We start from the raw sequence: 27,340 nt of genomic DNA, 5'->3' as shown, positions 1-27,340 counted from the left end.
TAACTCCGAGTCTGAACCGAATCCGATGGATACATTAACAGATGATCTCTCTACTCTACCAAGTTGTATTGAGTCTGTGGCTTGTTGAATGGAGTGACTTTTTGATTAAAAAGATAGATCTAACATGGTTTTAAATAATACATATGATGATGTACATATTTTGAGTAGCTAAGCTGTATACCTACCTTTTTAAAAAATATGGTTGCCATTTTCTCTTAATGTTAATGTTTTGTATTTTAACTTATTTCAAAGAATTTCATGGAATAATAAAATATTTCCTTAAAATTAAATTTTAACAGATAGTAATATTTTGTTTATTGAAAATATAACTTGCTTTTTTATATTCCATAAGTGTTACAGTTCATAGTATCTTTGGTATCATATCTAAAGTAATGAATAATGGTTTTACCTTAAATTTATCTCTCCCACAAATTTCACGCGTGCCATTTTAATGCGATGCTTTGCGATTAAGTACTTGTAATGGTTTTATTTTTGACAGATAAAACTACTATTCTCTCCGAAGTCCTTCGACAGGTTCTGGTTGCGAAAATTGCTTTCTGAGACTGATGGTTTCTTTTACATTTCTGTTAAATCTGCTCCAAAACAAAAGCAAACGCATTTTATCTATGTAAGCGAAAGTGTTTCTTTAATCTGGAAGAGAGTTAAAATATAAAAAGAATGAAGAATATTATAAAATAAGAACTAGATAAGAAGATAAGTTTACTTATTCCGCGTTAGATAGTTCGCGTGTGTTACTTTCGTTAGATTCGGCGTCCAAAATGATCCTAAACTATACATTTCTAATTATTATTGCTTATATTAATTTTCGCCAAATAAATAAATAATAGGTGCTGTGCTTACATTTTCATATTCCATTTATTCTTTTTTTGACACTTCAAATCAAAGGAAACTTTGGGTAAGTTCATTAATGTAAAAATGCACCAGTAATGCAAGATTTGCGTTCATAAATGTAAATACACTGCATTACTGCAGTCGGTAACTCTGTTCAAAAAAGAAGTCTGACAGCTGAAATGCGACCAAGGCTGCAGTCATTTTATTTCTCCAGGAAAATGTCAGAATAAGATGTGTAGGTAAAATAATTGAATATTATTATTATTACAATTTATTAAACTCTACATAAATGTACAGTATAATTTTAACACAGCACAAAAGCTACCAGGGCTTAAGGCAAAATAATTGAATATTTATTAAATTTTTGGCAAAAAATAAAATGATTTTTTATTAATAAGTTGAAATATAATATTATCACTTCATAGAAATGAATGAATTTGTTCCAACCAAAACATTTAAAATAAGTCCTAATAAAACATTTTTATTGGACATTTTGAAAGAACTTTTCTAAGACATTAAAAAACAAAACCGCGTAACTCATAAAAACAACTTAATTATTTCTGTCATACTTTTTTATATGGCATTTATAAACTGGTTGAATTAGTGAATTTTTTCGGCATGGTTCGTGCAACTAGTTACATTTTTGAACTCAACATTTATTCGATAGTTTTTATTTAAAAATCAATGGCTCTTATTTGTTTTTTTTTTTTTAACGCAATAATTTATACTATTTCACTGATTTTTCATTGTTTAAAACGCAAATGTTGTTTATTTATAACAAATTATCGAAAATACATCGTATTTTCAATAAATATTGATTAATTTGCACATCTCTGCCTGAAATGTTTATCTATCGGAATGCGTCGTCAAAATTCTACAAATTTTCTTTCGATAAAAGCTACCTCGAAACGAAACTTAGTTTCCGTTGCGGAGAAAATACCGCTCTGCCGGTTATTGTTATCTGATTTTAAGCGCAAATGATTATATAAATAAGAACTAACTGCACCGCAAAATTTGTTCTCCAATAAAAGTTTAATTTGAACAAATATTAGTTTTTCTTCAAAATTTATTTGATTGTTTCTCTGTTGCATATTCATTTTTTGTGCCATCTAATCCATTTTTAAGAATATAAAAATACATTCATTCAGCGGCTTGAAAGTTCACTTCTGTATTGATCCTAATTTCTAAGACGGTAAAAAATGTCTTGTGTTTTTGTAGCAAGAACATTTATTGTTATATGATGTTTTACTGACAAAATATTCCTTTATTCTATAATTGGCTCCTGATGAAAAAATGTTTAAACTGCTTGTTATATAGCTTCAACACAAATATGATTCAATTTTAGGGGCCAGTTATAGCTAGCATTGAAACCAATCATTTGATATTCTGGCCAGCTGTTTGTAGCGGTCATTAAAAACGTCTGTAATTTAATAAAGGACTCGAAAAATGCATTTTTAGCGAAAAATTAATTCGAAATTAAATTTTTTTCTTTAAAAAAATTATTTGTCTGATTTGCAAACGTCCAGTACATAATTTTCATTTTTAATCAAATTGAAACACAGCCAAATATCCATTAAAAACATATTCTGGATTAATTTCAATGATAACTATAATTGGTCCCTTACTTGCGAAATTACATTCTCAAAAAAAAAAATTAACTAGTGTGTCAATCATATAAAATCAAGCGACGGCCGTGAGGAATAAAATTAATCCAAAAATGGGTATTAGTTGTGTGTCTGGCATACATTTATTTGCTGCATTGACTGCACTCTGCACTGTTGCAGTTAAACAGTGTTTGAAATTATGTTTTTAATATAACGTATTTGATGATGGAAATATTAAATTGTATAGTTCCTTCTTCTTAAAAATACAACACTTTTCTTTAGGAACATACACATACATATGTGCATAACAGAAACGATCTGAGCTTGTAAATTCTATTGCAATAAAAAACGTATTGGGAAGAGTATAGACAAATTCAAAAATATCTTACAACTCTACATACTTTAAGGAAAAAATATCATATTATATTGTTAAACTTAAAAAGAAGGAAATAATTATACACAATTCTGAAGTATTTCCCACTGATTTGCGCTGACAAAAATAATAGAAAAGAATTAAAAATGCTACTGTATTTTTGTGATTGAACTATCTAATGGTTAAAATTGTTGCTAAACATTAAATACATGGTCATTGTACATTGATTTTAAAAAAACATAATCGCCTCTTTGAATATAGAACTTCTTTACGCCTGTCTCTTAAAGTGTGGAATGCCATCAATTTGTTTTATTTTTAACCTTTAGATGTCCTTGCCTTTGGCCCTACAGTTTCTTTTAAATTCACCATATTCATATTCCATTGTTTTAAAATCAAATCATTTTGTTGGGCCTTCCCTAAAATATATTGTGTTATAGAGATAATATAATTTTTCTACAACTTTTATGAGTTTTTCGGTTCGTTACATTGAGTGAACTCTTAATAATTGACATGTCTTCTTCAACAAAAGGCATCATTTCGATGCTTACAATCTGAATTTATTCCAAATCACGTTTTTCTTTTCATTCAAAAAATTGGTCTTGGCTCAGATAGTGAAAAAATCAACAACCTTACAATTTTTCGATGCGTGTTTTTCAGGTAAAGCTTAAAAATTAAAATTAGATGGCCCAACGCTTCGTAGAACGTTTTGAATTATACTTGAAACTTTTAAAAATGATCGTTTTTGTAAAGAATTTTCCATCTCACTAGGAAAACTTTTGGCGGTATATAGAACAAATGTAATTGAAAAAGGTAAATAGGTACTCAACTAAAATAATAATTATAGTTTTTTAGATTGTTAATTATTTTTCTTAACGAAACTTCTGTATTGACGGATCCAGATCAAAAATAAATTGATTTATTTTACCCATGGAGAACCTCATGATACGAGATCGTTTATGAAGGCGACGTTATACAGTAGTAACCGAAGTAATTTTGTAGTTTACCGAACTGATTCTGTAGTTTGCCGAACTGATTTTGATGAAATATTCGTCTCCTTGAAAAATATTTCTAGAGTTTTCCTTTTTTAAATTAAACAACTTCTTCGTACGTTGAACAAAAACAGAATAATACAAATTTTATTTCAAAGTCAAAACATATTTTACAAAACATAAGTGATCATATATAATTAGAACAGTAGATTTTATATAAAGTATTTTTCATTTGCAACATTCCCACTAAAACTTTATTTGATAAAATCTAAAAAATGCCCATTAATTTCGAAAATTTAATATTCTTTGCAAGAGGTAAAGATTTAGTAAAAATGTCTGCAACCATATTGTTTGTATCTATTGTACTTAAAGTGATTTGCTTATTAATAATTGTTTCTCTTACAAAATGATGACGAACTTGAATGTGTTTTGTACGTTGTCTATAAGCTTCATTCAAAGCAAGATCAATCGCTCCTCGATTATCACAAAAAATGTTGGTTGGAGTTAGGTTTGTATTAAAAATTTCTTCTTCAAGACCTCTTAACCACAACGCTTCTTGCACTGAGGATCCTAAAGCCATATACTCAGCTTCGCAGGTCGATAATGCTGTAGTTGTTTGTTTTTTAGATCCCCAAGAAATCGCTCCACCTTGACTGAGAAACACGTAACCTGTGATTGACTTTCTCTCATCTGGATCATTGGCATAGTCAGCATCACAGAAACCTTTTACATTAAATTCTTCTGACTTGAAATAGTTCAATTTGTAGTCAATTATTCCTTTTAGGTATCGCAACACACGTTTAGCTGCCTTCCAATGTTCACGTCCGGGGTTATTGTTGAAACGACTGAGTAGGTTTACTGCATAACATATATCGGGACGAGTTAACTGTGCAGCAAACAACAAACTTCCGATTAACTCTTGGTAGGGAATTTTAGCCATTTCTTCTTCTTCTTCTTTTGTTGAGGGACTTTGTTCTTTGCTCAATTTCACATTGGAATCTAAGGGTGTACTAACTGGATTACATGATTGCATGCTAAAACGTTCAAGCATTTTTAAAATGTATTGTTTTTGATTTATTGATATTTTTTTCTTAAAATCATATTCTAAATGTAGTCCCAAAAAAGACTTTGCTGGTCCAAGCACTTTTAATTTGAAATTTTCTTGAAGATGTTCTACTAATTTATTTCTTGAAATTTCATTTTTCCAAAGTATAAAAATGTCATCTACGTATACCATCAAAATTAAAAAATCTTCAGAACCTTCGTCAAAAACATAAATACATTGATCTGTTTTCAACTGCTTGAATCCAAATAGTTTTAATACTTGAGTTAACTTCATGTTCCACATTCTTGACGATTGTTTAAGTCCGTAAATTGGCTTGTGAAGTTTTAAGACTTTACCTTCTGGTATATCGAGACCTTCTGGAGCTTTTAAATAAATCTCCTCTTCAAGATCACCTTGCAAAAAGGCTGTTACTGCATCTAAGTGATCAATATGTAAGTCTTTGTTTAGTGATAATGATAAAAGATAACGCATCGAGTTGTATCTAATAACTGGTGAATAAGTCTCTTGATAATCCACTCCACTACGTTGTCCACATCCTCGTGCTACAAGTCTTGCCTTGTATCTCGATATTTCACCTTTTTCATTTCGTTTGGTCTTAAAAATCCATTTTGTTGTTAAAGCCTTTCTTTCCTCTGGTAGATCTGCTATAGTCCATGTCTTATTTTCTTCCAATGAATTAACTTCATCTTTTGCTGCTTCTGACCATTTTTTTGCGTTTTCACTGTTTATGGCTTCATAATAATTTTCTGGATCATCGTCACAGTGAACGTTATCAGCCAAAAAACTAACACATTTACTCCTTTTTGTTTGGTTTCGAATTCTTTCAGAACGACGAATAATTATTTCTTTATTTTCTGTTGGTCCTGGTATGTCTTTTGGTTGAGGTGGTATAACATCTGCGTTTGAAGTACTAGGTAAATCTAATTTAACAGAATCAAGATTTCCTTCTTTTTCATAACAGTTTCCCCCTAATTTTGATTTTTTGCTGTTTGTTCTTGGTTGAATTGTTCAGATTTTTCTGTTGCTGGGAAATACATTTCATTTTCTATAAATGTAACATCACGACTTATTAGTAGCTGTCTCTGGATTGGGTCATATAATCTATAGGCTTTAGTTGTTTCGAAATATCCCACCATAATACACTTTGTGGATTTCAAATCCCATTTCTTGCGTTTTTCCTTAGGCGTTAAAACCATAGCAATGCATCCAAAAACGCGCAAATGAGACAAATTCTTGTCTACGCCACTCCAAATTTCTTCTGGCAACTTATAATTTATCTTTTTTCTTGGAATTCTATTAAGTAAATACGCAGCAGTGCATATAGCTTCTGCCCAATAAAATTTCTTCAAATTTGCATCTGCCATCATGGTACGAGCCATTTCACATAAGCTTCTATTCATGCGTTCCGCTTTCCCATTCTGTTGAGGGTTGTACGGAGCTGAAGTTTGGTGAACAATGCCATTTTCTGCACAAACTTTTTTCATATCAGCATTGCAATATTCCAAGCCATTATCCGTTCTTAATATTTTAATCTTTTTTCCAGTTTGATTCTCGGAAACATTTTTGAAAATTTTAAAATATTTAAAAACTTCAGATTTCATTTTCATAATGTAAACAAATACTTTTGATGAGAAATCATCAACAAAAATTACATAATACCTTGAACCACCAATTGAATCTCGTTCCATAGGACCACAAACATCTGAATGTACTATTTGTAGTACATCGGTCGTAGAACTTTTTGAATTTTGATAAGGAATCTTAGATTGTTTACCGAAAAGACATGAAATACATCGTTTTTCTTCCGAACTTCTTGTAAGTTCTATTCCTCGAGCCTTGACTTGAGATAATTTTTGAAGATCGTCGTGATTTGTATGACCTAAACGTTTATGCCATAAATCGGTCTTTGTAGCTTGAAAAATCTTATGATCCTTTCTTATATCAAGTTTATACATATTATGAACTACCTTAGCTGAACCAACCAATTTACCTTTGTGTAAAATATGACATTTTGAATCATAAAAATTGACAGTCAAACCATTCATTGTCAACTGGCTAACAGACAATAAATTTGCACATATTTCTGGCACCAATAAAACATTATGCAATGTAACGTCATAATATTTTTCGTTCAAAAACACTTGTAAAGGAACATTTCCTCTTCCAATGACTCTTAACTTATTTTTATTAGCCACTGTTACAAACTCTTCTGTTTTGAACTCTTGAAAAGTTGAAAAAATATCTCTATTTTTTGACATATGGGAAGATGCACCTGAGTCTATAAACCAGTTCGTTCCATCATCATTAAAATGTGCGATAAATGAACTGAGAAACCAGCTTGAACCCATACCACCATTGTTTGAACTATTTATTTTCGATTTGTTCTTGCAAAATTTAGCAACATGACCTTCTTTGTTACATTTGTAACATACAACACGCTTTGTATCAAAACGACGTTCTCTATGGTCGTGTTTCTTACCTTTGTTGCTATACAGAGCTGCAGCACTTCCGCCGCTTGCACCTGCATCTTTATTGTAATATTCGTAATCTTGAAGTAGTTTTGTTTTTATTGCATCGCCAGTTATTTTTAATTCACTACTTTCCATTGCCATAATCATGGGTCTAAAATGTTCTGGTAACCCCGAAAGTAACAAACTTCCCACCCATTCTTCAGTTACTACCATTCCTATTTGGTTCAATTTTTGGGCAGTATCAATAATAATGTCAACGTACTCACTCATATTTGCACAATTTTCTAGTTGAGTTGTTGTAAGCTTCCGAAGTAAGCCCAATCGTCTTGTAAGACCGGAATCATCATATATTGAACATAATTTTGTCCAGATATCCTTAGCTGTTGATATTCCCTGAATATGCGGATATAGGTTTGGAGATATATACAATATTAGTCTTGACATTGCCTTCTCTTGAATTTCTTGAGACTCTTCTGTCCCCTGGACCGCCTTCCAAAATCCTTGAAGCTTGAGAGCATGTTCGACCGAGAATTTCCATTTATGAAAATTTTCTCTTCCTTTTAGTTTTTCAATTTGTTCTGAAAATTTATCCATTTTTAAACAATATAGTTCTTAGTTACGCAAGTAGATGTAGCGAGGGCCCATAACCTGATGAAATATTCGTCTCCTTGAAAAATATTTCTAGAGTTTTCCTTTTTTAAATTAAACAACTTCTTCGTACGTTGAACAAAAACACAATAATACAAATTTTATTTCAAAGTCAAAACATATTTTACAAAACATAAGTGATCATATATAATTAGAACAGTAGATTTTATATAAAGTATTTTTCATTTGCAACAGATTTCATAGTTACCGAACTGATTTTGTAGTTCCGTAGTAACCGAAGTAATTTTGTAGTTCACCGAACTGATTCTGTAGTTTACCGAAGTAATTTTGAAGATTGCCGACCGATTCCGTAGTTACTGAAGTAATTGTAGATTGCCGAACTGATTCCTTAGTTACCGGACTGATTCCGTAGTAACCGAAGTAATTTTGTAGTTTACCGAACTGATCCTGTTGTTTGCCGAACTGATTTCATAGTTACCGAAGTAATTTTGTAGTTTACCGAACTGATTCTGTTGTTTGCCGAACTTAGGTTACTACGGAATCAGTGCAGTAACTACTGAATCAATTCGGTAAACTACGAAATCAGTTCAACAATCTTAAAAATTACTTCGGTAATGATGGAATTAGTTCGGTGAACTACAAAATCAGTTGGGTAACTATAAAATCAGTTCGGCAAACTACAGAATCAGTTCGGTAAACTACAAAATTACTTCGGTTACTACGAAATCAATCCGGTATATACGGAATAAGTTCGGCATTCTACAAAATTACGGTGAATGGTTCAGCCTATAGCAGTCTTATTTTTTTAAGGATTGTCATGAGTCGGCTCCTGGAAGTCAGCAGCATGTTTTTCAAAATGAAAACGTTTCCATTTGTCAAGACGTCACAAATATTAAGCAGATCATCAATCGGCTTACTCCACCTTCAGATGAGAAAAAAAGTCCGAAAAGTCAGCTCATCAACAACTTGTTAGTCATAGCGATTAAGTGGCAACGGAACACTACATACACAGTTGCTCAAGATATTTTGAAGTTGATGAATATGTCTAGCAGAACGACCTCGTCAAAAACATCAAAATATTATTGGAAGCTCTTAATAAATCGTTGTTCTTAAAATATAAGCACACATTTTATTTGTGAAAAATGCCATCACTATCATGACATTGCTAGTGATCTTCACTTGAGTTGCCGCCACTGTCATTTGGAAATTGATCAAAAATCCAATAACGGGTCATTTTTATACTTACCTTTGGCTGACCAGGTACAAGAGATTTTCGAAACGACTAACTACACTCCAAAAACCGTGAAAAACAATGCAAGTATGATATTGAGGACATTTAAGATGGCAAAGCATACAAACAAGTCATGACGAGTGATGATTTAATATCGATAAATTTCAACGTTGATGGAGCGTCCATATTTGAAAGCTCAAACACTTCAGCTTATCCTGTGCTTTGTACATAGAACGAGTTAATTCCTTCTGATCGGAAAAATCATATCATGATGTCCAATATTTGGTTCGGAAATGGAAAGCCGAAGAACATGAATGCCTACCTAACTCCGTTCGTTGAAGAAGCTAAGGCAATGCTGAAGAATGGTTTCACATAAACATTCCAAGGTCAAACATACAAAAAAAGAGTTGTGACTTTGATGGGTATTTGTAACTCTGTTGGTCGGCCTCTTGTGCAGTGTACCAAACAGTTCAATGGGGAGTATGGGTGTGGATTATGCCTGCATCCTAGTGAATTTACTACAAAAGGTCGTGGATTTGCCTGAGTGTATCCAGTCGTCAAGTTTTGGAGAAGAGTTGCGGAGTCTTGAACAAACTTTGATCCATGCTGAAGCCAAGACTAAAAAAGAGAAGAAAGGGATAAAAATAAAGTTAATTTTCTGTGATATTCCGAACTACGATATCGTTAAAAATCTCGACGTAGAGTGGATGCATTGCGTTGCACTGGGTGTTTGTCGGCAGTTTGCTCCCGCGAAAAGTTCTTTTTTGGAGACATCATATAATGAAGTAGATTCCCTTATGTTGTCCCATTTACCAACGAGTGATTTGACAAGAATTCCGAAAAGTTTAAAGGATCGAGTTCATATGAAAGCTCATGAATGGGTAGCTTTCCTTCTATCCTACAGTTAACCTGTATTGAAGATATGCTTTCCCATGCTCTCAATGTTTAAAAGAATTCATTTGCGGAGTCGAGTCATTGTATGGAGTCAAGCCCCTTTCCTTTAATGTTCATCTTTTAGCACATTTGGCAATAAGTGTTGAGAATTGGGGACCTCTGTTTACCCACGAAAGGAGTCGCTTTCATATTTTAACGTTTTAATATTGAGATTAAGTCCTGTAGTTTTCAAAAGATTATTGGCTAGTTCAAACTGAGAAAACAAATTCAACGTTTGATAATGTTGATGATCTTTCAATGAGCTAGAAAGTAAAATAACCACGATCTTAGGTACTTGAAGAACACATTCAAATTACTGCCCCGCTTAGTTGACTGTAGGTATAAAAAGGGTAATTTTATTATACTTATTTTGTGAACGAAATAATGGGCTAAGTAATCTATATCATTTTATCCCATTAACTGATCACCTTTTACGAAGACGAACGTGAGTCATCATCACCACCTTCATTAAACTTGCTCTACCCAATATTTCTATTTAGCATTCGCCTCGAACCCTTGAATGTGCCAAAAAGAAAGATTCATGTTTCTGTTTCTGCAGAATTTTGCTATATAACGATCGGCTTAATACATTATGTAGTTTTTTCTCGGCTAGCTTGCATTCCATCTGATATTTAATGCTCAAAAGCAGCACATTCACGTCAAGGTATTTTCTTAGGTAGATCGATCGTAGGTAGGTATATACAATTGTGTTAGTATAGGTTTCACTCAAGAGTTATAAACAATTTACTCATTTTTAAATGCAGCTCTGTGACTGCGGTATGGATACGCTCCATTGTCATCAGGTAGAGGACGAGTTTTCACCCAGTATACAAGTATATAGTCACATAAACATAATAATAATAAAAAGCGATGTTGTCATGTTACGGCGGATTTTTCAGATTGTGTCCTTTGAAATCTTGCAATATTAATTCCTAGAAAAAATCAAGTTCGCGCCTACCTCTTTTATGGTCAAGTGACTATAAAATAGTTTTTGATTGCAATGTAACTATGTAGGTACATACCTACGTAACTATTTAAACGTGTTGTTTTCACTAATGAAAAAAAGGAATATAATTCAATGCTATGGCCAAAATGTAAGCCTTATTACAAGATAAGATTTAGGTCAAGTAGCCAAGTAGCTGAGAGGTTTCATTTTCGACCATTTCCAAAAATGTTGGCCTTATGTCAGCAATACCACGCCGCATTTATTTTTGTCCAAGTCGTAAATCCTCTCGGGCTTATCTGCGTAGACAAACGACTCAACAAAAAAATAGCCGAGCGGTGTTGAATCACACAAAGTTGAAGGTCCACGACGCGAGATAATGCGTTTACCAACATTTTCCTTCAATAAAATGATTGTTTCATGCGAGCGGAACCATTATTTTGGTAATAAATCATTTTCATTTGCAAAGGTTGTTAAGGATCTAAAGGATTATTTATTTATTTATATGAATTAATAACAATTTATAAACCTAATAGTCCGGTCAATTTAGACAATTATGCCCATGTTCTGCGTTTCACTTAGTGCAAATACACTTTGCGAAAGTGAATTCGGGTGTTCCTTAATTCTATATCGTGAATTGGATTTTCGAAGATGCAAATGGATGTTCTGTATTTCGGTTTGTTCCATTTTTTTAACGCATTCATATCACATTTTATATTTCTGTGAATTGATCTTTGATAGGTTCCTTCTGATAGCAATCGGAAGGTTGCAGCAAGTTCTTGAATTGAAGGTATCATAAAAGGTTCTATTTCACTTAGAACATATAAAAAAGCGTCTTTGCTTCATCTTAAATAAAAATAAAATCTTAAAAGAGGAAATCAAGAATTAACTTTATTTATCAGAACAATTCTACATAATTTTTACACACTTACATTGTGTCATGTAGATCAAATATATTTGATTTGTCTCGCAAAATTCATCTTCTTATTTTTTTTTCTCTTGAATTCTGCTTCCTTCTTTCACTTAAAATAGCCAATAATATTGCATCCATCTTCAAAACAGCAAACATTTTAGTTCAGAACAAAATAAAAATGGATGATCCTTCAGTTCTGACAGTTCGAAGCAAATTCGAAGTTTTCAAAATCGATCGAATTGAAGAACATTCAATTTCATTTCACGTGAAATTGAAAAGTGATTTTAATTCATTTTCGATCGAAATTCGGAACATGGGCGTCGAAGTTACCTAAATTCCCACCAAGCTGAAAATCGGTAAGATTGTTTAAAATATCATGAAAAAAAATAAAACTTCTCCATCTTTCCCCTCTAAGGAAAAAATTTTATTTAAGGACAAAGGTAAAAAAATGAGTTTTTCGTGATTTTCATCAAAACGGTAAGTTTTATCATAAAAATATATCAGACAAAAATTTTAGATCATAAAATTATCTACAACAAATTATTTAATACTTTTTTTTCTACGAGTCACCGTTTTTGAGATATAACGATTCAAAAAGTTGTATAATCGTCATAATATGCACATGCACACGTTTCCTCGCCACCTTTTAGTTAGTGTACTTAGCGCGTTTTTTTTGTGGTTTTCCCAGTAGGCCTATTCCACGGGTCAGTTTTGATCCTGTTTAAATTGAAACTATTGAAAAATAATGGGTATTATCAGAGGATGAAAAGATAAAAGTAATTTAAGTTAAAAAAAAGTAGTGAAATTTAGTCGTCCGAGTCGTAACTTTCAAAATCTTCTTCTTGTTCTTCTTCTTGATCTTTTTGTTCTTGTTCTTCTTCATCTTCATCCTGAGTGCATGTAAACTGCGTTAATAGCGATGTATCGCATGTTGCCTCGTTGGAATCAAACGGATCCTCTACTGTTGGCGATTCAATATTAGAGCACAACCAGCCTTGACAATGTGTAAATGCCGGAGAACAGAATGGTCCGACTTTTGAGAACAGAACAGTCCGACTTTTGCAGTTGTAAAGTGTGCACTGGTTCTAATAAATTTTTGACCAACTTCCAACCTTAGTATGTAGGATCTAGCTGATAACCAAACCACACTTGAACTTGGTAATATACCCTAAAAAGGTGTTGATGAGCGGCAACTGAGGTTGGAGGAAGACAAGCTAATTGTACTTGTTTTATACTTTTGGTGTTTTTAACGAAATCTGCATATCTATAATTATCTAAGCAGGTAGTTTTTTTAAGAGCTCCGTACATAGAAAGAAGTAAGCGAATGCCGTTAGTAATAATTTCTTGTCGAGTAGAACTACTGTTTTTAAAAACTTCAGCACATTAAATTAAATTTTGTTTCTCAAATAGTTTGAAGACTGTTATTTTACTCCTCTTGTAAAATGCAGATGTCGTATCACAGCCAGTTATTGCGTGTAAAAATAGTAAATGATTTTGAAATGGATGAATACATTTCCGATTGATGTTGAGCATTTCCTGGTTTTAAGAAGAAAATAGTTTTTCATTTGGAGTTCGAGCAGTCAGTAATATCAGTAAGTATATATCTTCACCAACAACAATAGTTGTATTTGTCAAATTGAACTGTTCAATTGCTGTTTCAATGATCAATACATCAGCATTATTATTAGCTTGTCTTACCAATATATTTTTCGTAGTAAATCTTTCTTTCAACATTGAAATGAATCGAGACTTGTTGTGAGTATTAGATGATGATGTTGCCAAAGTTCGACGACGCTGTTCTGCAGCTTTGGTATTTCTTGTGCAATCATTATAGCCATCAAATACGACAGTAACTCGGGAACCAAAATGTCGACCTACATACATACTGTACGTATTTATCTAATATAACTTTGAAAGTTTCTTCTCTATCCCATACAACACGATGTGGTAGTTATCCTCCGTCAATGATTTATGTCGCATTTGTGTTGTTAATATCAAAGTCTACCTTTTCGAAACAATCGCAAATTGCAGACTTCTGTGTTTTACGCATCTTGATGTCATCAAATAACGATAGAGGTAGGGAGATAGTTGATATTTAAAATAGTTTTCTATTTCATCTTGAAATGCTGCAGTAATACTCATGCGTTGGAACAACAATACAGGGTCAACAGGTACTTTTCTTCATGATCTTTTATGGAACTATAGTCATAGCTAAAAGAGGAACAACTTTGTCAGAGTGTTTTAATTTAATATTATTGAATGTAAGTCCTGTCATTTTTGCCATAGAAGCAAGCCCAACTTCTCGAGCTTTATAACAATTGATTTCGTCGTCACCAACGACACCACTTAGAAACAATTTTGCTAACGTCTGGAAAAGGATCATGTGTTGCGAACCACAATTAAACAGGGGACAGTTGTTTTGTCAAGGTTTTAATGGCGTATAAATTAAGGGACCGGGCTTCATTTTAGCTGATATTCTTACATTTATAATTTATGTATATTTTATATTAGTAGTGTAAGTTACAATAACCGATAGAAAAATATTTAAACATACATTAAAACTATAGACAAGTATATTATGTATACAGTAGTACTCATGCATATTATGACGATTACAACTTTTACAACTTTTTGAATCGTTATATCTCAAAAACCGTGGTTCGTAGTATTATTAAATAATTTTTTGTAGATAGTTTTAAGATCTACAATTTTTGTTTTAAATATTTTTATGATAAAACTTACCGTTTTGCTGAAAATTGCTTAAAACTCATTTTTTTACCTTTGACCTTGAATAAATGTTTTTCCTTACAGGGGAAAGATAGGGAACTTTCAAATTTTGTTCTTAATGATATTTTAAACAATCTTACCGATTTTCAGCTTGATGGGAATTTAGGTAAATTTATTCTTAATTTGGTCGGACTATAAATTCAGTTCAAATTGTAAACAAAAAGATAAATCTGAAGTTAATAAATTTAGCTTTTTAAGAAAATAAATTATTCATTGCAATCTTATTTTAAAGAATTATCATGTTTTTTGTTCAAGAGTTGCCAAACCTGATTTTTTGTTGAGTATTTCGTTGAATTTTTTTAGATTTTATTTTCAAATTATTTAAATATTTTAAGAAAATTTCATTGAATTCTAGGCAGGTGTTTTTTAAATAGAACAAATAAAACTAAAAAGAAATATATTCTTTTCTAGTGTTCATATGCAAAAAGTACTTTACATATACCCAACCTCGCACCAACCCCAAATCCTAAACTGAACCAAGCAGGGGGGGAGCATAATGCCCTCCTTACGTTGTACTATCCATTCAAAAAAACTTGTTTTGGTAACGGAAAGTCGTTCTCTTGTACAGTGAGAACACCACACTTATATGTATATAACTTAGCTCTTTAAAAAAACATATATAAGATTCCATTCGATAAAATAAAACTGTGAAATAATTGTTTTTCTTTTATTACAGAAAACTCGGGCTCGATCTTGTCCCCAGAGTGGGTCCATTAGCAGTAGACCCAAATAAAATAGGAATTGTTCGTCTATATCAAGTTCACGTCACTAGTGCCGACAATGCGAAAGCTTCATCAGTAAAATTATTAAAAATATAAGTATTCACTTATATAATCGATTTTACTTATTTTCAGAGTCGTGGAACACTAAGAAGAAAAACAACCCGTAAAATACTTACCCACCATTTATACTTTTGTATGCGAGATTTTGGTCATCGCATCGGAGGCGATGACACCGAAGTTTACTTTTACCTCTACGATGGTAGTCCAAATAAAATGAAAGCCTTATCGGAAAGATTCATGGTGAAGATTTCAAAGGATGGCTTTTCTAATTATTCTGAAAAACTTCACAGTAAATGCACAGTCTTTACTGATTTGGGTAAGATACAAAAACATAATAGCTCAAAACAAATTGAGTAATAACTTGCCTCATGAAGGTGCTGCTGATCTTGGCGAAGAACTTTACCTAGTTGCTGTTGTCATGAGAGTTGGAAAAATAATACACTCTGAATCGGTGAAAAAAATCGAAAAAACCAATACTGGCACTTATGGGGCGACATTCCGTCGACCATTTGGGGTGGGAGTTCTTGCTCTGGGTGATGTTTGCCAATTCGACAATACGGTCGAAACTGAAGAAAAAGAATACAATTTTAAGGTAAGTGTGAAATATTTATACAGAGTTACATTGTAATAATAATCGATAATAATTCCATTCAGATTTTTCAATGTGAAGAAAAAGATTTTCATCAACTCCATGAGCTTATAATAAAAAAGTCTAGCGGTAAATTCTGCCCTGTTACGACGGGAAATCAAAACACGCACGGAATTGTCGTTTCCTTAAAACTACTGCACGGAGGGTTAGGTCAGGCTCGACAAGAGCAACCACTTCTCTTTCAAGGCACCACCATAACAAGAAAAATGGGATTTCCCGATGTCATAATGCCAGGAGATGTGCGCAACGATATGTTTTTCACTCTCGAACGAGGCGAATTCGAACGTGGTGGCAAAAACACTGCAAAAAATATCATGGTCACGGTTCTTGTATTGGATATAGACGGGAATATCTTATCAGATTCCCTGTGGCCTGCCTCTGGAATGGAGGCCCAAAACTCTTTTAAATCAACTATTCTCTATCATCAAAACTCTCCTTGCTGGAACGAAATGATCCGTTTAAGTGTCCCTATTGATAAGTTTTCCACGGCACATGTGCGCTTCGAATTCAGACACTGTTCGACGCGAGAAAAATCAGAGCCAAAAATGTTCGGATTTAGCTTTGCTCGTTTAATGGATCCAAGTGGAGCTACTTTAACTGATGGTCAACATGAGTTGTTCGTGTATAAATGTGAAGATCCCGGTAAACTTTCTACTTCCAACTACTTACGATTACCCTGCAAACCAAAAGATCCACAAGCAGAACAGGAATCGAGTTCTCTCTTCCATCGTAGTTCCAAGGAAGTTTTTGTCTGCAACTCACTTTTGTGTTCAACAAAACTAACTCAAAACAGCGATCTGCTGTCTCTACTTCAATGGCGTGCTCATCCCGAAACTATTCAAGATTCTCTCACTGGAGTTTTGCGGTTGAATGACGAAGAATTGGTTAAATTTCTTCAAGATGTTCTCGATGCTTTGTTTGCCATGTTTTCCAATGAGGAAGGCAACAGTACACAATATTCGGGACTAGTTTTTCATGTTCTTGTTAGTATATTCAGCCTATTACAGAGCAATAAATTCCAGCACTTCAAGCCTGTAATGAATGCTTATATAGAAGACCATTTCGCAGCTGCGTTAGTTTATAAGGGTCTCATCACGTCAGTTGAGCACATGGCAGTTTTTATGACCAAAGCGGAGCATCCAGATCCATTTCAAAAGTGTTTTGGTTCCCTTGAATATATTTTTAAACTTCTAATACAATCGAGAAAACTATTTTCGCGGGCAACTGGTGGACAGTATGAAGATTCTTTTCGAAGAGACTTGCATTCATTGTTTACTGCTCTGAATGGAATGCTGGCAGTTCCATCATATGATGTAATTATTCCAACCCAAGAAGCATTGCTTCATTCAACTGGTGTCGTTTTGGAGCAGCTAAAGGACACTCTTCCAGCTCCAGAGCTTGGCATGCTTGCTCGTAATATGCTAGATGCTATTCCAAGAGATGCTCCCATCAGACTCATTCAAGCAAAATTGCACGCTGTAAAAAATCTCGTTTCTGGCGAATTATTCCATGAAGATGGTAATGATATCTTAAATATAAAATATTTTTAAGTAATTCAATTTTTCCTCAGATTCTCGAACTGTGGTTTTATCGGTGGCATGCAAACATCTAAGGATGCATCTTGGTCGGCGTGATGAGCTTAAACTTTGTTCCGAGATTATATCAGAGATCCTTACACACTTGTACGATTTACAACGCGAACAAAAAGATAAAGTAACAAACACATTGCAGCATGACCTGGACTCCTTATGCAAAAATATACTAGGCATTCTTATGAAAACCATCATAATCATGATGGAAGGATCTAATTCGGTTCTAGCACAACTAGTTTCTTGTCTTCTAGGTTTACTACAGCTTTTGGATGAAACTCACTACAAGCGATATTGGGATGAATTGAGTGCAAACAAAGACCCCCGCGACTTGAAGGAGTTTCTCAATAAAAGCTTACTCGTATTTCAAGAACTTCTCACACAGGATTGGCTTGTTTTCCCTTCTGACTGGCTGGTTATGAAACTTTCAGCAAATGATGTTTTACGGAAAGCCCTTGAAGAGTTTGCAAAACCATTAGTTTACCGGTTTCTTGCGCCAAATGCTTTTGATTCACAGCTTTGGTGGCTATATTTTACTTTGGCTGTAGACTTCCTAACTCAACCTTCCCTGCAGCTTGAACAATACAGAGAGACAAAAAGAAGAAAAATATTGCATTCTCACGGTGATATGCGAGTACTCATGGGATTTCAAATACTCAGTATGTGGTCGCATTTGGGGGAGCAAAAACTACACTTCATCCCTTCTATGGTTCGACCATTCCTAGAAGTTACTCTTGTTCCAGAACCGGCTTTGCGAAAAGCTACTTTATCTGTTTTCTATGATATGATGCAATGCGAACAGGTGACATAATTTTAAACCGGCTTTTTTTTTAAATGTAAAACTATTTTTATTTCTATACAAATAGTCTGCAAGAGGATCATTTCGGCTGGTTGAAAGTGAACTAATCGATAAGCTTGATTTTTTAATTAGTGAAAACAAAGGGGATGATGAATATCGAGAACTGTTTAGTACAATGTAAGTATATCTATGTAATATGGCTTTTTTGAATTCTATTGTACATATAAACAAAAATTCTGTAATTACAACTTGTCCACATGTATAATTTTACTCATACTCACGCTTTACAATGTTTCATACATTAAAAATAAACAGGGAGCATCTGAGCTTGGTGTAAGTCAATATATCTAACTTTTTGGTTTCTCATTAGTTTTTTTTTTAATTTGTTTGCATGCTAGAATTTGAAAATGATTTTCAATTTTTAAGAAATTGTTGGTTTGCAGTCTCAACAAAAAATTATGTCTGCTTTTTTATTTCCATTTGTTATTTAAAAATCTTTTAAACTATACGAATAATTTTTGATTTACTGACGGAAACACCCAAAACTAATTTTCATAGTTTACAATTTTATTGGTTAGTGATAAAAGTTTTTTTTTTGGGAATTCTTCAGCACAAACATTTGTTAAGGTCGTTGTCTATTATTTCTAAACTTTGTGCGTTAATTTATCACCAAGTGGTGTTAACTGGTTGCTTAGGGTTCTAATTCGACAAGTACCGTTGTTTTTTCGCTGACACTTTGTGTTCCATTTAGAAAAATATGGAAAGCAAATGTTTTTGCTTCAACTGAATAGTTGAAATGGTCATTATCTTCATTATTTTTAAGTTTTTAAGGTGATTGGAAAATGAGATCAACATTGAAATTGAATGATTTGATTGAGAATTGAATAAGAAATAGTCATTATCTTCATTATTTTTAAGTTTTTAAGGTGATTGGAAAATGAGATCAACATTGAAATTGAATGATTTGATTGAGAATTGAAGATATATGCTTCCCAAGATAAAGTTGAAAGTGCTTAAATCAATTTATTAAGAGAACAAAGGCCCATTTTGACTGTTTCGTATTTCTACTTTAGAGATGAAAGTTGATACATACATGAAAGAAGCTTAAAAACGGAGACAAAAACAGATGATCAAAGAGAAATTTAGAATCAGTTTCTAATTGTTAGTGCAAGCATTTAAACAATCTTACGAGTTAAGAAATGTGCAGTTATCTTAAACAATTAAACCACTAAAAGAGAAACGAAAAGTACACGTTTTGATTTCTCTTGTAGAATAACTTAATTTTGTCGCGTAGTTTTCTCCTTTAAAAAATAGTTTAATTTGATGGAAAAAAATTAAATTTAAGGAAAACAAAAAATAACGTATAATATCAAAGTTGAGAATTCTGTATTATGGTATGGGGAAAAGTTGCTTAATTTAGAACTATTCAGATTGGGTTCTAAACAGCAAAAATGATTACAATTAATTACATTTGAATCTTGAAAAACAATCTTCAGTCGGTGACAAAAATGTGAAATCTCTCAAATATTCATCGTACTCACTCGACCACAATAATGATGAACACAATAATTTAGCCTAGAGGGTATATCGCTGGACTACTTAAAGAACTTTAACGATCCCATGCCGGACCGAACTCATGAAATCATTATTAACAAAGGCTGCAATGACCAATAAAAGAATGTACTACTAATAATACCATTTAAATTTATTTGTGTCTATTCAGTTGACTCTTTGCAAGAGGACCATACAAAAAAATAACGGTACTTTTCAAATTATTTTTGCTGATTTGTTTTCTCAACACCAAATGAAAAATAAACGCACAAGGATCTCATACCTCAAAACATTTTCAGTTGAAGTAGAGTGTATGTTAAAATAATGTTATATTTTTCTAAAAACATTATAATAATAATTAAAGCATACGTCATAGTTATAAAAATATAGTAGTAGTTATAAAAATATAGAAGCATCCATAGTTTTACGTTAAAACTGATAACGATGTAACTATTTTCAATAGGAGATGTTGTTTTATTGCTCCTTTATACACGCTTACTTTCATATGCATAAACGTAGATAGAAAATTCAGGTATAGCAAGAAGTCGGAAATCCAAATGAGAACGTAATTTGTGAAAAAAAAAACATTACACAAGATTTTCGACAAAGTCTGTCACTAATACTAATCTTAAAGACTAAAACCACTAATTCAAAAAAAAAAAGTTATTATAAAGTTAATTTAGTTTTTTCTGCATTACTTCACTGATTTAAATTTAATAATATAATTTATTTTTATTAACAATAATTTCTTATCAAACTTTCAGTATTCCTATTTTTCAGCCTGAGTTTTCTTTTTGGCCTATTTAATATAAAAATAAAGATTGCATAATGTACATACATTTAATTTCAGTTTTTTTCTTTTTATTGTATATATTTTAAATATGCACAATTATTTAGAAAAATTAAAGCACTGTCATGATTTTTAAATTTAAAAATGAAAATAATTGTTCCCCATTTATAATATTCATAAACAAATTAATTTTTATTTACAATAGTTTACTGGAAAAAGTCCAAAGTGAAAATCCAAATTGGAAAGATTCGGCGATTGCTTTCATTACTTCGGTGACGCGTTTGCTTGAACGTTTATTAGATTATCGCAGTGTAATGCAAGGAGAAGAGAACCGCGACAAACGCATGTCTTGTACCGTGAATCTCCTCAATTTTTACAACAACGAAATAAATCGTAAGGAAATGTATCTTAGGTATGCCAATTGAAAATTTTATAGATAGAAATAAAATATTTAACGAAAAACATTTTAAGGTACATCTACAAACTTCATGATCTACATCTTCAAGCGGAAAACTATACGGAAGCTGGTTTTACCCTGAAACTTTATGCTAGCATGCTTACCTGGGATAGGGAATCAATGTCAAACTCCCCTAATGATAAAACTGACCAACCAGAATGGCAGCGAAAAGAAAAACTTTATCATGAGGTATTTGTATACATAATTTATGAAAAAAACAAACTTGAATTAGGCTTTTCTAAAAATATTGATTCTTTCAGATACTAAAATATTTTGATAAAGGGAAATGCTGGGAGAAAGGGATACCTCTTTGTAAAGAATTAGCTCAGTTATATGAAACACGATTGTTTGATTATAATAAGCTCAGTGAAATTCTTAATTTGGAAGCTAAATTCTTTCAAAATATATTAACTCAACTGAGACCGGAACCCGAATACTTCAGAGTTGGTTTCTTTGGAATGGGATTGCCACTTTTTGTTAGAGTAAATATTTATTTTCTTTCGCATTGTTTGCTTTTTACTACAAATATTTTATTACAGAATAAACAATTTGTTTATCGTGGACTAGAATATGAACGAATAGGAGCGTTTACACAGAGGCTACAAACCGAGTTTCCACAAGCTCAAATTTTAACCAATAACAGTCCTCCAGATGCGTCGATTTTATCAGCACCCGATCAATATATTCAAATAAGCAATATTCGCCCAGTAGGAGATGCACAGGCTCTGAAAACTGCTATGGTCCCTGTACCCGAAAAAATAGCCAGGTTTTATGAAGTAAGCTAATAACAATTTATATTTAAAATGTTCTTTACTAATTCCTGTTATTTTTTTTATTTTAAAGGTTAACGACGTAACACGTTTTATTTATGATAGGCCCATTTATAAAGGTCCCATTGACAAAGACAATGAATTCAAAAGTTTATGGATCGAAAGAACCACTCTAGATATTGATAGTCCATTGCCTGGTATCCTTCGTTGGTTCGAAGTTATTTCTAAATCAGTTCAGGAAATAACTCCAGTTGAGTTTGCATGTGAGACTATGAACAACGTTGGAAAAGAACTCTGGGATCTAATTGTGCAATATAGAAGTGATCCAAAGCGAAATATAAATCCATTCTCAATGCGCTTACAGGGAATAATCGATGCTAATGTAATGGGTGGAATAAGCAAATACCAAGAAGCATTCTTCTCAGAAAACTTCCTTAAATCTGCTCAGGGTCACGGACAGCAGGCAAATGTGCAAAAATTAAAATGCTTGATATTAGAGCAAATTCAAGTATTAGAAACAGCCCTGGAGCTACATGGCCAATTGGCACCGCCAGGCGTTCAGCCATTGCATAATCGTTTACTAGAAAGGTTTTCGCAGTTAAGGCAGAGTTTATCGGGCATGGGTCGTTTAAAAAGACAACATTCTGAGAGTATAGTCAATACACCCCTTCCTCCTTTGCCAACAGAAACTCAAAAACGAACTTTAAGTTTAGGCGGAAACTCATATGGTATATATGAACACGATGAAATCTACACAAGGCCCGCCGAAACTGTAAGGCCCGTAGAAAATCTTTCGCTTGGGCAAATTGCTAATTCCTACCAAACTCTCAGCAAAGAAAATCTTAATGTTTCGGAAATAAATCGATGCGAATTAAAATGTCAAGCTCCACCTGTACCGCATAGACCCAAATCGACAGGATTTGTGTGTAATATGGATAGCCCTGAAGTGCCCCCAAAAACACTACCCCGTGATCGTGGAGGTACTTCCCCCAATGCACCACCGCTTCCACCACGTGGAATCACTCCTGACAAAAGAGCGTCAAATCCTCCATTACAGTTCAACGAGTTCTCCGATTCGTCATACAATTCTAACTCAAATGCGAGACATCAAGGTCAAAAGTATTCAGTGGTTGACATTAGTTTCGACGAACCTGAAGCCGATTTCAACCAACACGTACATGCAGATGGCCACATGAACATTTGTTACCCACCAAATGATTTTCGTGATTCTGGAATTTCGACAAGTTCTAACGAACTCAATCAACTTAACAACTTGAACTCCATAGAAGGAGCAAACCATCAAGATGCTGATGTTGGCTTAAACATCAATCATGAACAATCTCCTAATTCCTTTGAGTTGGATCTCCCATTACCACCGCCGATTCCACCAAAATCCCTAAATGTATCCACACCCGACTGTGATGAACGAGCACCATCGTCGTGTTCATATCATTGCCAAGAAAATGGAACAACTGAAGGGTACATTACACCAAAGAATTCAAAAAAGGCCTTCAACCCTGACGCATTATGAGCTCAATTCTTCTACTATTTCTAATGCGCTATTCGGATTTGAAAACATACGCTGCATAGTATAATATAACAAAAGTTTTAAAAAATTACTTCTCATATCCTAAGTTATTCTGAAGTGAGCTTCCAATAAATGGAAAACGATTAGTTTTGCAATTATTTCCTTAGCATTGATGCTCTTAAACTACATATTTAAGGAAAACGATCATGAACAATTCTTAGTTTAATTTTTACGTTCTTTGTGCCAAAAATTGAATCCCAAAAAATATTAATTATAATTTTCATTTAAGACATAATTACATTCTGTACGTTGATTTAAAAAAAAAAATTATTGAAATCATTTATTCATTCTTATAATATTTTTTAATTGGTATCCAAGAAAGAAATAACCAAAGGTTGTGGGAATACTGTGCTTATTTTTTAATTTGTGTTTAAGCTTAATAATACTCTTTACAATGTAAGAATTATCTTCTCATTCTTTTTCGAAACTCGATGTGATTTATCGCGTAAAAAAACAATCTTTCCCTTTGAATCTCAGTATTTGTATTTATATTATTTTTGTTTTTTATTGCTTTTGGCTTACTTAATAATTCCGCAATTGTTATATTTGAAGTAAGCCTATTTATGTAAATGTATATTTTTTTTAATTCAAAGAAAATTTATCAAAACTATATCCGCAATAGTTTATGTGCTGCACAAATATCAAAATTGAAAAAAACGAGAAATTAAGAAAAAAATAATACAAATGAAACAGCGATGTGTTGTGCATATGAACGTAAGTTTTTTATTGTATATTTTTATATTGTAAAACTAGTCAAAAAAGATACAAAAAATATATCATAGGTACGCCCTCACACTGATCAATTGATTTTGTTTTATTGGAATTTATAATGGCTATAAAGGTTACAATAACTACGCAATGACATGTTTCAATGTTTTCGGTTTTCGGATACTAAATTATCGGACATTTCTAGGAGTGAACAAAGAGAGACATTAAAAATTCAGGGATTATTCAATGCAATCCTGATCTATTAACATCAGCCATGGTCAGGTGACCACAGCCTAATGACTTACAACCCTCCACAATTCCAGGATTCCTCAATACCTCGCAAAAGGAAATACCCGTAAATAAAAACCTTTGGTGAAGCAGGGATTAAACTTACGACCTGTGGCGTAGCGCCCCAGGATAACACTTCTCTGCAATTTATATACAAATTTGCCACAAAAAAAAAATATGTTATTTCATCATACAAATGTAAATATTTTTGCTTTGAACGAACACCGTTGCAGGAACCTGAGATGCAGGTTTTTTTAGTTTTGTCTGTCAATGGCTCACATATCCATTACAAGTTTTTTCCAGATTGATTTCAATGATAGATATAACTGGCCCCTTACAGCTATTTAAACATTATTAGAGTATCCCAACTTAAGCTTATGGTTCAAGTATTTATAATTATAATTCATTACAATTTATAAATATGGAGTAAAGTGTAATTAAATTTGAATATGGCACTTTATGTGCATTGTCACCCAAGTGGTGGCAATGCCCTGAGTACAATACTCAGTTTCGTTTGCCAAAAACAAAAAATATATACTTGAATTTAAACATTTTAGTTTCGAATGTCAATGGGCAGGTCCAGGGCCCTTATTATGAAATACGAAACGAACGGCAGAAAAAACGAAACCCAGAAAAACAGAACACTTCGTTGCGCATATGCCATTTTACGCAGTTAAACGTATCACGCAGTCCCTGAAGTGATACACTCAAATCATTTATTTTTTACTTTCACATTATCCGCTAAGCCTCCGATTCGTCTTGATATAGTGTTTTTTGACAAAGGAATGGTGTCAACAAATTGGTTGGCCTTTTAACCCAACAAATATTCACCAACGTCTTTAACACATTGCTTTATTAAGTTTTCAGTATTGGTATGGGCTTCACCAGTTTGCGCTATTCGGAAACTCAACAAATAGGATGCCATAAACACATTTTCGCTCACTGCTTTTGAGTGATAAGTAATAATGGTTTGAGATTTAGTAAGTTTAGCATACTTTCTTTTGAAGAAATCAGTTAGTTTGCTTTTGCAATCTGGATAAATCCCTGCAAGGTGACGTTTGTTTTTTGCTGCAAACATTGCACTGTTCGGCAACACTTTGCCGCAAATTACGCATTTAGGTTTGGTGCCACAGCAAATCCAAAATTTAAATATGATTCGTGGTACCTCCTTTTATCTGGTTTTTTTACTGTAGCATCGATCACAGTGGCACTAGTGGTTACTAGACAAACTATCAAACTCAAAACCTTCAGAAATCTCTAGAGCCGCCACTGTCTCTATTGCGTCATTTTTCTTCGCACTAAAATAAGTATATGGAAAACCGAAATTGAACAAACAAAATTAAATCATTAAAATCATTTTGTGCGGTTAAATGGATTACTATTTTACGTAAATTATGATTTTGTTTGGACATACTCGTTAGTTGGAGATTCTTCGGCAGCTTCGGGTGTTTTTGCGGAGCATTCACTTACTTTTTTCAATGATCCAGACCTAAGCCAGCGATTCATTCGAAAATTGAATGCATAAAAACAAAATAAATTAAAACTTACGCACCTACAAATTAACTTCACCGTACTACGTTTAAAAGTTTGCATGAATTGAAAAAAAAACTGTTTCTATTTCAATTGGCACCATCACTAATTTTCGTAGTATTCTATGTAAATTTATCAATTTATCAGTTATCAAAATTACAAGATCAGAAGCTTAAAATTAACTAGTTACTAGTCCGTCTTGGAATATTTTCACGGAGCACTTGGATATTATTCGCGGAGCACCAAGTGCTCCGGAGAGCACATTTTGGGAAACCCGGGCTTAGAGCGATTATGAGAAACGAAAATGGAATGAAGGAAATGTTGCCAACCAAAAATAAAAAATGGTATTTTTTAAACGCAAATAACTTCACATCTATTTACAAATGTCCAATTGTAAATGTTGGAAAAGTTTTAAGTTTAAATTTGATTTGCATTCGGTTCGGTAAAATGTTTTTTTATCCCGATTACTTTTTTGAAAGCGAAGATGAATCTGAATCCGAAGGAGAAATGCGTGTAACAAGGGCACTCTTAAGAGATTCATCCGACCCAATGAGCCTTTCAAGTTCCACGTAAGTAAATGAAAATCCTTTTGTTCATGCTGTATTTAAGTAAATACCTAAAATATTTTCAATGTTCACTCAACTTTTTCGTCTGGACAAGGAAGCGTTTAAATATGTATTGGATGAGATTGATCCACACCTTCCAAGTTCCAAGCTTCCATCAAGTCTATTTGTTTAGCATTCTTTGAAGACCTAAATATTAGAAATATCTTATTTTTATGTTTTTCACCATTATATTTATTATTTAACTTAATAATAATAATAGTAATCGCAATTTTACAAATATACGCTCCCTGCAATCGTTTATCGTAATTGCAATTTCACAAATACTCCATATTGAAAACGATTATCGTTTTTCATAATAACCTCCCAGACAACATAATGGACTTCATTTGCAAGCAACTGCTTTCCTTGAACGTACATTTTGCAGGTTCAGGCGACATAAGGGACTTAAATGATTTATTAATTTTCTGGACAATTCTATTTGATGTTTTATGTAAAAGGGTTC

General features: G+C 32.9%; 1 protein-coding gene across 2 annotated transcripts in view; it reads left to right on the top strand.

Moving 5' to 3' along the window:
- The window catches only part of LOC129943357 (dedicator of cytokinesis protein 3), a 49,554-nt gene extending 25,005 nt beyond the window's left edge, over positions 1–24,549 (top strand). The window contains exons 4-15 of one of the 2 annotated variants that reach the window (XM_056052737.1): positions 15,448–15,568; positions 15,626–15,869; positions 15,928–16,145; positions 16,208–17,720; positions 17,773–18,593; positions 18,658–18,767; positions 18,906–18,923; positions 21,137–21,343; positions 21,403–21,577; positions 21,649–21,870; positions 21,928–22,164; positions 22,232–24,549. In XM_056052737.1, coding sequence (XP_055908712.1) covers positions 15,448–15,568; positions 15,626–15,869; positions 15,928–16,145; positions 16,208–17,720; positions 17,773–18,593; positions 18,658–18,767; positions 18,906–18,923; positions 21,137–21,343; positions 21,403–21,577; positions 21,649–21,870; positions 21,928–22,164; positions 22,232–23,689 — 5,344 coding nt within the window. In that variant the 3' untranslated portion in view covers positions 23,690–24,549. The remainder of the gene's footprint in view (positions 1–15,447; positions 15,569–15,625; positions 15,870–15,927; positions 16,146–16,207; positions 17,721–17,772; positions 18,594–18,657; positions 18,768–18,905; positions 18,924–21,136; positions 21,344–21,402; positions 21,578–21,648; positions 21,871–21,927; positions 22,165–22,231) is intronic. The other variant, XM_056052738.1, reaches the window with a different exon arrangement.
- The last annotated feature ends 2,791 nt before the right edge of the window (positions 24,550–27,340 follow it).

Source organism: Eupeodes corollae, chromosome 1 (assembly GCF_945859685.1).
Source record: "Eupeodes corollae chromosome 1, idEupCoro1.1, whole genome shotgun sequence".
NCBI lineage: Eukaryota > Metazoa > Arthropoda > Insecta > Diptera > Syrphidae > Eupeodes > Eupeodes corollae.
This window is presented reverse-complemented; position numbering and strand designations above follow the sequence as displayed.